The 12,352-nt window shown below is 29.1% G+C and overlaps 1 protein-coding gene across 5 annotated transcripts in view; it reads left to right on the top strand.

Moving 5' to 3' along the window:
• LOC143222648 (rho GTPase-activating protein 44-like) overlaps window positions 1–12,352 on the top strand; it is a 76,687-nt gene that overhangs the window by 33,636 nt on the left and 30,699 nt on the right. For 2 of the 5 annotated variants that reach the window (XM_076449419.1, XM_076449417.1), the window contains 8 exons: window positions 870–1,020; window positions 1,525–1,601; window positions 3,990–4,101; window positions 5,900–5,976; window positions 7,606–7,729; window positions 10,229–10,379; window positions 10,847–10,974; window positions 12,158–12,205. In XM_076449419.1, the coding sequence (XP_076305534.1) occupies window positions 1,018–1,020; window positions 1,525–1,601; window positions 3,990–4,101; window positions 5,900–5,976; window positions 7,606–7,729; window positions 10,229–10,379; window positions 10,847–10,974; window positions 12,158–12,205 (720 nt within the window). In that variant the 5' untranslated portion in view covers window positions 870–1,017. Of the gene's footprint in view, window positions 1–849; window positions 1,021–1,524; window positions 1,609–3,989; window positions 4,102–5,897; window positions 5,977–6,976; window positions 7,059–7,605; window positions 7,730–10,228; window positions 10,380–10,846; window positions 10,975–12,157; window positions 12,206–12,352 lie in introns of those variants that run through there. The other 3 variants (XM_076449418.1, XM_076449420.1, XM_076449422.1) reach the window with 3 other exon arrangements.

Genomic DNA, 12,352 nt, shown 5'->3' on the forward strand with positions numbered 1-12,352 from the left:
TGCAAGGTAATGACCTACCAGTTTGTAATAAGTGTGTTGCTGAAGTCATGCCCATGTATTACTCTCATGTTGTCACTAAGATATTCAGTGACAACACCATTTTAGACTTGTTTTAACTTGTGATGTTATTCACAATAATGATACATACTGTCTATATTAACAGTTTTTACAAGCCATTTTATTTGTATTTTTTTGATATATCTAAAAAAGATGAAGTAGTAAATACTGCATTCTTATTTTATACATTTAAACTTTTGTTGTAAGTAAAAAAGATGTTTGGTGGACATAATCATTATTGCTTTGTGCCATAAACACTAACATCAAACACACTCATATCTCCTGGCTGAAGTAAATCACACAAAACAAATCCAAACCATGGAAGTTGTAGGATAAAAATAACATAGCAAGTAACTGCTTAGTATGATTTAACTTTCACTTGTAATGTGAAATTATTTCATAAAATGTGATAAAAAGTTGCACCATACTCCATAAAGTTTTTTTATGAGTGTCCCTATATTTACCTCTAATATCTTTATATATAAATTTTTCCTTGTATGTTTATGAAAAGCTGTTCTGTAATTGTCGTGATAATTTGAGTAGAAACTCTCTTGGAGGCCCATACAATCTTTGTTATGCATTATACAAGACTAAACAAGAACTATTTTATATTCATATTTTAACATTATTTTTATTTCTATTTGGTGAATGGCTTCTTTTGCATTTTTTTATTAGTTATAAATTTGCTTTTATAATGTTTCTTAAGTATCATAATATTCAGTAGAACCATACTAGTTGTGTTATGTAAGTGTAAAATACAATACACTCTGAATAGAACATTGTAATGCATAGTGTATCTTTCAATGACACAGTGGAGAGAGGACTGAAGTCTTGACAGAAGACCTGGTGAGTGCTGAGAAACGTGTTGAACTAATTAAACATTCATGTCAGAATGCTTCAAAAAAAACAGCAGCATGTTTACAGAGTGGAGGAACAGATGTTTCAGTCCCAGAAAAACGAATGGTAAACTTATTTTTTGAGTTATTGGTAATATTGTGGTTACTTAGGGTAAAAATTAAAAACTGTTTTTCATTTTGTATGCTGAATGTGCTTCATCAGCTGTTTATATATATTGTTGTTTATAATTGATAATGAAAAAGATTTATTATAAATGTGCAACATTTCAACAAGATTTTGTCATTCTGAGGTATAAAATCTTGTCAAGAGGTTGAACGTTTGTAATAAAGTTTTTTATTGCCCAGTCAATATAAAACTCTTTATTTTGAAAAAAAGCATATTCCATGTTATCAAGTGAACTGTTGTCCTGTAGCTTGAGGAGGATGACATTTAGGGAGTCTTTTCAAAGATACTTCTTAGTATATTTATTTGTCTTGTGTGTATTCTCTAACAGTTACATTGAACGTAGAAAAGTGGTATAAATTACAGATGTATTCTAAAATACATTACTTCTGTTTTATTCCTCGCTTTATGTATTCAAGGTAAATGAATGTTCTTCATTTTTTACAGAAAAAGTTGCGAGAGATCGTGTTATCTCAGTGTATGTATGAGAACAGTGGAGCTCTAGGAGAAACTTCTATTTTAGGGTTAGTGGTTAGTGCATTAGCCTGTTACTTGTTACTGAATAAATATATTCAGAAGGTTAAAGAAATGTTTATATGATGCATATCTTTTCTATAAAAGTACTTAATTTGATTTTCTTGATTTTGTATTTCAAAGTTGATTTCTAATTTACAAGACTGAGTTTTGGAATTACAGCAATATGAGTAGTATTAATAGCAAAGTAATAAAGCTGTGCATGACAACACATTTTGTTAACAGTATGAAGAGTAATGAAACATTAAAAAATGACAGGAAGTATTTCTAAACATGACACTTTTAACTGGCTCAGTATGCATGTTAAATAGCTTTTAAATTGTATTTTGTCTGTGTGTGACCACTGTTCATGAAGTTCTATTTTAAGTTCTAAAGATAATGTAGCTATCTGAATTACAACTTTCAGTGTATTGGTTGAAGTAATATTTATATCAGTCACAGGTGAGGTATTAACTCTTAATATATGTAACGGTTAATCTGACAAAGAATTACTGTTTTGTTAATATGTTTGGTGGTAGCTTCATACTTTGCCAATAATATTGTGATATTTCATCACTTTTCATACCCTAATCTGCATAATGCTTTCTCAGCATTGTTGTTACAAACTGTGTAAATATATCTATAGATGAAAAAACAAACCTCCATATGATCAATATGCTTGTATATGTCTGTTTGGAACTTTTCTCACAAGTTTTTAGATCAAATGCTACAAATATTGCATCATTAGACAATATTCCAAAGACTGGATTGCATATTGAGTTTTTCATTCAGAATCGCCTTACCTGTTTTTTGCTTAGTCAAGCTTTTTAATGCAACAAATATGGTAGACAATGTCATTGCCATCACATGATGACTGGCTTCAATTTCAACTTTGATGTTTCTTAACTTGCAAAGTGTTTCACACAAATGATACTTAACCCATGTGTAATTTCTTAAAAAATAAAGATTACACTAATTACAAGTGCTGTGGACTTTACTTATTTAGTTCTAAAATATGCATACGCAGTTTGTTCAAACTCGCATGCTTATCACTTTGCAAACGTGCATTTAGATATTTCTGCATATATAGCTAAGTTTGCTTTCATTAAAATTTTACATTTAGTTTACTTTGTAATAATTTAGTTTCGGTTCAATTCATAGACTGCTATAAACACCTTTTAGCTACTTTGTTCCATAGTATGTGTTTATTCTCTGTTTTTTCAAGATTCTATGTTTAAACTTTTAAAACTGTGCTGTATACTGAATGCTCATAACTGTTTCATACTTTGTGCACTATAATAAATACTATTATTTTATTTGTGATGTTATTCAATAAATTTATATTTATGTGAGCTTGTTTGTCTAACCTCATAAAATGTTTTTCACAGACCAGGATTGATTGACTTATTACATAATGCCTGTAACAAAGTGTAGCTTAAATGTTGTGTATGAAAATGATGCTAAAAAAGGAAAAGTCAAGCAAAGATAATGAAAACACCATTTTTGGCTTGTTAATAATAATAATAGTAATAAAGACAGTAGCTACTATTAAACAACTTCATGAATAACAAAAATATGTATTCTTGAAAAAATTACATTAATACTGATAATAATAAGAAATTCAATAACTACTATTACTCGTTTTTAAGAGTTAATGAAGTGGGTATCAATCTGTTTAAATATAATTTAAGATAAAAGAAAGTTTTCATAGTTTTAAAATTATCAACAGCTGAAACAGTTGTTAAAGAAATTGTACTTACAAATCACACATACATTTATTACCTTTTACTGTAGAATGTTAATATGATGAGCACCACTTTTGAAGGACAAGATGAACTTGAATAAATTAACCAAATTAATACTGATAACAGATAAACAAAATTGTTCTCTTGTTGGTATGTTTTTGTAAGTCTCATGACTATCTTGCAATTTGTGACAAAGCATATTCATATTGAAAACAGATATATTAAACATAATATTGTTCTTTTGTTAGTGGGCATGTTTTTCTAATGATAACATAAAATATATTTTCAAAAACTTTGCAAGTCTGGTGGTTGTTTTTCAGTTTCACATGTTTATGAGTGAAATCCAGTATACAGTTGTAGTAACAAGGATACCAACTATTGTTTTGAGGTCAGGTTTTAACTTATTTGCTGTATACTATTACAGTTAACTTGATTATATGTATTTATAATGTTAGCAATGCTAACATTATGTGGCTATTATTTCTGAGGGCTTCTTTTTTTAGATATGAAAAGGCAAAAACATACTAAAGAAACAAACAACTCTTAGGAATAACATTGTTATTATGGTCACTGTATATTGTTTATAAAGGAAACGTACCCTTTATCAAATTTGATATTAAAAACAATATTAGAAACTTGTATTTCGTATTTCAGTATAATCTTTGGGAAAGGTTCGTCGCTGCAGGAACAGTTAGGAAGAAAATTAATGCAGTATGAAATAAATGTAGAGGACCATCTTTTATCACCTATTGGAGAGTTATTAGAGGTAATGTTCCAGGAAAATTACTCATCAAATTGAAAAAAGTACTGAAAGAAGTCATATTGTTTAAAACTGCTATTTACTTGTATTATTTTACACTTTTTAATCTATAAAAAGTCTTTGTTTTACAATATACAAGGTAATTTTATACGCACATTAATGTGCAATAATTTTTAAAGAAAGCATTCAGAAGTAACAAATTTGTGAATACTCTGTCACTAGCAGTATTTTTGATGAATGCTTTACAGTGCATGGTCTTGTGTATTTTGACTTTTCAATTTCAACTGATATCTGTTTTTAAGTGTATTGTATGTAATATTATCTGTTTTAAAGTTTGTAGTACTTTGAAGATTGTATTTTGTTTAATACTATGTTTTGAAGTTGTTTCAACTAGTACCTGTTTTTAAGTTAATTGTTAATAGTATGACATATTTTGGAGTTTACTGTGTTTAATCAACTGATTTTCGGTTAAATTATTCTAACTGCTACATATACATTTTTTAAAATTTCTATTTTATGTAATTACCAGTATTAAAATGTTTGTGAAACTTTCATAAAGTCTCTTAAAGTTTAAGTGTTGCAAAACTGCTGTAGAATTTCAGTTGCTACCTATTTAAAAAAACTATCTTATCAAGATTCAAGATCCTCATATAATAAATTACCATTTTATTTGGACTTCACTTAATATTGTGTTGGACTTGTAGGAAAAGTAGCTGAAGTTTGTTTGTTGAGCTGTGAATGATTCACAGGTGTTATTAGTGATTTACAACTATATACAATTTTCAAGTTCATTTTAAAGTTGCTTAATCAGATAGAAATATATTGACTCTGCTGGCTAAGGAAGTTGATTCAACCAGTTTTTGACACTGAAAGTTTTTATTACTGTGTTGATAGAACTTTTGTGCTGCAGACTTAATATTGAAGAATTTTGGGATAGACACAACCAGTAACAATGTCTGGGTAGAGTAGGTATAATTGTCTTGTAAAGGAATCAAATGACCATAACTCTAGTAACAAGAATGCTGATCACGTGTTAGACCACGTCTAGCAAGTTGCATTTTCAGAATAACAAAAACATAGTTTACCATCTAGTGTAGTATTTTATTTCTATTGTCAAAATAGAAAAGAATGAAATGTGAGTTTCTAAACTACATTTTACTCTTACAGCCACTCACCATCTTTATTTTGCACTCTAAAAGACCATACATCTGATATGTATAGTTGTTGTTTTTTTATTAATGATGAACTTTTATGGCATTTTTGCAATTTTCTTCAGATGGTATGATTAGAAGTAGTTGAATTCAAACCAGTGTTGAAGGAACTGGTCAGTTGGAACATATTCTATGGTCTATTTTCTTTACAAACCTGTTCAATAGTCTTTATTTTAATATTTCATCAGAAAGACTCTTGCTGATGCAGGTGATTTCCATTTGATAGATCTGATGACAGATCTCTGAACAACAAAAATAGCTTTTGGTAACAATTCTATCAGAGAGGCACTCACTATCATGTCCCTTTTGAAAGTGATAGAGCTTTGAAAGTTTCAAGAAATCGCCTAAGTGATCGTATAATCAGTTTCTTTTGCAAAAGGTGTTCCATTAACATTTGTTTGTAGGGGGCTTAGTAAAGTGATCATATGTTGTTGCCTTAAATGTTTTCTATATTTGTATAGTGGTTATACATAGGATGATCAGAAGTGATACTGTAAAAAGTGTGATATAAGTGGTTGGTTAGTGGTGCCAGCCAGGTGTAAACTTTCATGTAACTTGGATCTAAATTTGTAACTTTCTTTTTGATATTTTAGAATGATATTCGCAACATTAGCAAGTTAAGAAAAAATCTTAACAAGTTAACATTGAATATGGACTCCACACGATCTAGGTAAGCATTATATCTGTTGATCAGTCAAAGATAAATAAATACAAATTGAAGTTTTTGACTTTTTATGATGTTAGTGTAGTTCTTAAAAGGAATAAAAAGAATCAATGATGTTGGATGACAATTCCCAAAAAGTACAGAAACAGGATAAAAAAAAACATTACGTTAACTGCCACTTTTCTGTGGATTATTTATGGATTTATGGATTTATTCCTACATGGTTTCTGTACTATTTAGCATTACCGTTATCAAAATCCTTACACCATCCTTATTTTTCCAAAAATTTGTTATTACTTGTTGACCTCTTATTTTTAAACAAAACTAATGAATATTTTATAATGATGGCAGTTACTACGAAGGAAGCAGTTTTAGCCTGGTGCGATGTGTTGTTTTGATGGACATCATGTGTTAAAGTTAGTGAAATGTTGTACTGTTTTTGCACTTCCAAAACTAAAATCCAACATTTTAATGTGTAAATTGTTGCAACAACTTCAAGCATTGGTGAGCTAGCCCTCCTGGTACTGGAGTCAGAACATTTGGCTGTTATGCTACTTGCCAGTTTTTTACTTTAACAATATTTTACAGCTAAACTGAAGGTCTTAATAGCATTTACAAATGTCAGAAACCTAAGTGAGGTGTTTATAAAAGTCTTGTATTTTTATAGGAGAAATTTTAGACTATGATGACCAATACATAATGTGTATAGGCCATTTTTTTCCCAGTCCATCACTACGTACTAAGCACTACCATGCTCAGAGACAAGTTGTAATTTGAAGTAAATATAATGCTTATAAAATAAAAGTATCATAGCTTAAATAGTTACTAATTTTGTTCTTCATCAAGGGATGGCACATGTTCTTTTACAGATTATTATTAATTGTATTTCTCTCTAGTAAATGTTATTTGGAATAATCAGTGATGTACTTTGATTTTAGTTATGGGATACTGCACTTTAACTCTTTGTCTGATTTGAAAGTGTAGTATGTCATTCTTTCTGTCTTAGCCCTGAGTGAGTTTTTAGGAAAGTCTGCTTTTCACCTCAACAGCCAATTGAAGTTAATGAGAAGTAGGCATCTAGCCAGTAGGTAAAACCTATCATTTAGTGAATAAAGTTCATTTGTGTTTGTTATTCCCTTGCTGTCCCTGTTTGAAAGTAGTCTCTTTAATACCTTTCCTAAATCTGTATTTTTTCATATACGTTCAACTCTCTGGTAGACATCAGTGTACCTAAATGCTACAAAAATAAATTGGATAAAAAATGCTATTTGACAGAGTTAGGCTAGGCTTCACTGGGTAATTTATCTGTTGGGCTTTGAAGTGAGGTCAGATATCCATAAAATGCTGAAATCATATTTCAATGTTGCTGAATGCAATAATTGTTATATTTTTTGGTAAATGTCCTTTTAAATAGCAGTAAAAAATAGTAACTGTGTTTCAGGAATTATTTTTATTACTTGAGAAAACAGAATTGTTAAGTTAAATGTAAGATGACAATTAATGTATGTAAATTGGCTGTATGAAAAGTTTTTTAAGACATAAAACTCTTTTCTTTGTTTTCCAGCCAGTGCTTTGGTATCGTTTTTGTGATTTTTGTATGTCTTGGTACTTTTATATTTTGATAATTGTGTATAGATATCAAGCAGCAATTCGTCACAGCCAACAACAGACTGGGGGGGGCCTGAACATTACCACAGCAAAAGCAGATGTCTTAAGAGAAGAATTAGAAGATGTGTCAATGAAAGTTGAACAGTGCAAGGCAGGTGTATTTTTATATGGATTTTGTTTATTTATTTAACTCAGAATTCAAAAGAATGAACTGTTTTTAAACTTTTGAGCTTCATTAAACTCATCTTGTGAAACCTAGTAAAAGGTCTTATACTTTTAAACTAAATGGCAGTATGCATGTATACTTAAAGGAATTAAACTTTTGCTTCAGCACATTGGTGTGTGTTTTGTATTGCAGTACTGAATACCATTGTAAAACACAAATAGTCTTAAAATTGACACAAATCTGAAACATTAATATCTAAGTAGAAATGAAATGTGTTGTTAAACATGATGTTTCTTTTGGACATACTATAGTATTTTCATACAGTTTGTTTTATTGCATTCTGTTGATTGGAAAGGTGTGGTTATTACTGTTTTTTTGGAATGATATTTTATCTGTTAATACTTTCTGCTTTTGGTTCATTATCAAGTTAAAAGAATAACTGTGTGTCATTTACATATTTTTTCAGAACGATACTACCAATTATTAATATGATTTTTCTTTACTTATATAAACTTAGAAGGTCTGATTTTTAAAAGGATATTTGAAATTTGTTAAAATTTTATTTTGACTATACTTTATTCTACTTTAGTTATGTTTGAAATAAGTTAAACATACCAGAAAACTCATCTGACTGTGAAATCTCTTAACTAGATACTGACTTGCTTATATTTAGTCTAACATGTCATAATCAAAATATTTCTCAGTATAGAATGTTCTAAATGAGCCTAATTATATAAATCACCAACATAAAAAGTCATGATATAGGAGGTGTATAATAATTGATCGGGCCAGGTTTTAATGCACAGTTAAAAAAGTCATTGATTTATCAATACACAATAATAATTAAAATGGTTATCTAAGAGGCCAACAACAACAGTGCTCCAGATAATTTTTTCTGTGATCGGTATGGTACTGATCAAATTTTACCTTTTTCAGTATCTTCCAAAAGTGGTCAGGAATTCAGTTACATAGACAAACATCTGAATGCTGGTTAATATAGCAATTGAATCAATTATAAGAGTTTGAATGTTTCATTATTGTCTTATTATGCATTTGGTCCCCAGAAATTAATACAAAAACATACACACTTGCACACAATTTACATATTTATTTATCTTGAATTTTTATAGTTCTCTCTTTGTATGTTTGTGAAATCCCACCCTTCTGTTCTTAACACTATTCTTACAGTGAAATTTCTGGGCCTAACATTACAGATCTCCCTAAACAGTCTAACTTTTCAGCTTGTATAGAATATTTTAATTTTTTATAAGAACATTAAGTTATTTGACGTGATTTTGATGTGTTAGGAAATTTATTACCATGCAGTTTAATAACCCCTTTTACATACAACAAAATAAAAACAAAACATCAGATGAATAGAGGTTTAAGCTGTGATTATAAGTAATTTGTAACTTCAAAATGAATACAGAAAAAGAATGAACTGTGTTAGTCAATTTTTTTTCATGGTTTTCAACCATTTTTTTGAGCTATGTGTATTGTTTTTTAAAGATGTACAATGTTTCCAAAAAATCTTTTGTTGTTAATTTGGGAGGTTGCAGAAATTATGCAAATAAAACATGAAAACATAAAAATGAAAATGAGTGTAAGTTATTTCTATCACAAAATCTAAATTTCATATAAATATTTTATTAAGAAAAACTCTATGTTGAATACAACATACTTTTCACATTTACTAAAAGACATCCAATTTTCATGAAGGTATGCATAGTAACTACAAAGTTATAGAAATAGTCAATTCCCCAATACGTGCTTCATCCATTGCAAGAGTAACACTGGTGTAGGCAAATGTGATATGCATGCTTCTAGGGTTAGGCTTATGAGTAAGGACTGTCAAACTAGTCTAAAGCAAAGTACCAAGAAATAGAAAAAAATAAGTTTGAAACTCTCAAAAACATCATTGGTTGAGGGTACTGTTGGCAATTGTTATCAGTTCTAAAATTTTTCATTGGTGCATTGCTAGTGGGATGTTTGTAATCTCAATCTGTCTATAGTTCAATGTATCATTACACTCCTAGTTGTGGGTTGCTTTCTTTATAACCATTTATGTGGAAAATTGGCCATTTTCACACTATGTGAAATAACTACAGGCATACCAACTGTAGTATATTGGTGACAACACATCTGTAACTGATATGTATAAAAAAAAAACCAACAACAACAAAAAACACATCTCTCAAAATGTTGTTTATTTTATGTGGATATACTACCTATCTGGAGCACTGTAACAATTACATGTTTTTTGTTTTTTTCTAATAGTACTTGAAAATGATATGGAATTCTCCTGTCTTTATGTAAAATGACAGTTTTATTACATTAACATAGATAATCTTGAGACATTTTTAGAACCAAGTTAAGCTGTTGGAGCCTGTTAGGTGAACTAATCTTTATGTGTACATTAAAATTAATATTATTATTTTGAAATATCTTGGAAATTAATGAAATTTCTAATTCAACTACTTTTAGGATACTTTAGCAGCAGAGATGTTTGCCTTTCTCAAACGAGAACCTGAAATTGCCCAATTATTTGTAGATTGGTACAGGTACCAGGCAAATTATCATCGTACAGTATTGGCTACCTTAGAAGAATGGATTCCATTACTTGAAAATGATATTAGTAAGTTTGATATTTATTTAGTATGCTTGTACTTTGCTTACTATGTGTGTAGATGAATAGAGATTTGTATTTATAAGTTAAAAACATAACTTTTATATTATCTTTTAATATGTACTAGCTGTATTGCAAGGAGGATTCTTTGAGGCTTATTTCATTGTTAGACAAGTAAAAAAATGTATTATTATTGAAAGGAGGGGGAGCTAAAATACAGAAATTGAACAGAGTGAAACCAAGAAGTTCTCAATTCAAAAGTAACTTGAATTTATGTCAAAGCTTAGGATATTTGCATACATTATGTATGTAATTAATTTTAAAAGCATCTTAATATTTTTTTCAACCTTTAGTGTTTTTATTATAAGGAACTATTTGCTCACTTTCAGTTCATTTTAAATGTTGTTTAGAAGCTGCTATACATTCTTCAAGTGTTTATAAGCACTAATAAATATATTTCTTGTATCTGTATGCAGAGAATTTTAACCATAAGCCAGTATATGGAACACCATTGATTGAACACCTTAGGGTTACCAATCGAGAGATAGCATTGGTAATAGAAATTTGTGTTTGTTGCTTGTTAGAAAATGGCATGGATGAAGAGGTAAGTCTCTATTTTACAAAAGAAAACCTGGATAATTTAGTTGCATAACATTTATTATATCTTTTAAATTATCTTCATTATAGGTGTAAACAAAGGAGCATTTAAAATCATACTAATAAGAGGGTTTCTGTAGTACATAAATTTAAGTAAATCTTAAGTGGTAAATAGAAACATAGCAAATTGGTATTTTCTATGTTATTTTATAAGAACTGTGTTGTTAAGATTAGAACCACCAGACAAATGAAAGATACTTTACATTTTTTATAATAAAACTTGGAAAAAATGTGCAAATTGAATTTTTCACATTTACACCACTAAGAAAAAGATATGTGCACTAAATTATTTGTATTGCTGGACAAGATGTATAAATTGGTTGTAAAATTTCATGTTTAGAATGAAAAATAGGCAAAACTGTGAGCAGGGTTTTGTTGCCTTTTTTTTTTTTTAGAGGTGCATGTATAATGTTCAAATAAGATTAAACAAAACTTAATATCTAATTCTGCAGAATAACAACAAGCATGTATATTTTATGCATGATGAGAAAACTACGTAAATAGTAAAGACTGTATTAATTTTGTTTCTTCTTTTCTACCCCATTTTATCTTTTTTATTTTAGTTATAAAATTGCTACTTTGTTTGAGGATGGCAGAAACCAGAAGTAAAACTTGTGAAACAGGATAAGATTATTTCTTATGCTACATAACACATACTTGTGAAGTTTAATGTGTAGATCAATAGTTTGTGTGATCTTGTATCACAATCAGGCTGACAGTAATTTTTAACATATTTCTTTGCTATCTCTATATGATTTCCCAATAATAAGAATATATTATTTCAAGCAGGATAATTTTGTAATGATTGTGAAAGTCATTCATGAAGAGTTGTGTAAAATAAAAATGTCTTCTTGGTGGTTAGGTATTTTTACATGTTATCTACTTTATGTTGAGCTACTAACAAACAAACTTACAGATGACTTGTGTAGCCTTCAGTTTGTTATTAAATCAACAGATTATACTTGTTTTAAATTGTTTATGCATAAAATTCCCTTGAACTTTCATGCATCTATCATAGATATCTGCAGACAAATTATTTAAAGTATTTTCACTCTTTTAAATTATATATATGCATTTTCTAAAATTTATATTGCATGTGTTGAGGTTTTTTTGTTTTTCCCCTTCCCTAGGGTATATTTAGGATTGGTGGGAGTGTGTCAAAAGTGAAGAAGCTGAAAGTAAGTATGAATAATGAAAGCCCTTGATAAAATAATAGTTAAACATGGTATTACTTGTGCTATTTCTGAATCAGTTGGAATAAAGGTTACTCATTGTGGTGTTGTATTTAGATTGTTTTAAGTCATTATATTTTGTTATTTAAGTTA

The sequence above is a fragment of the Tachypleus tridentatus genome, chromosome 8 (genome assembly GCF_004210375.1).
Source record: "Tachypleus tridentatus isolate NWPU-2018 chromosome 8, ASM421037v1, whole genome shotgun sequence".
NCBI lineage: Eukaryota > Metazoa > Arthropoda > Merostomata > Xiphosura > Limulidae > Tachypleus > Tachypleus tridentatus.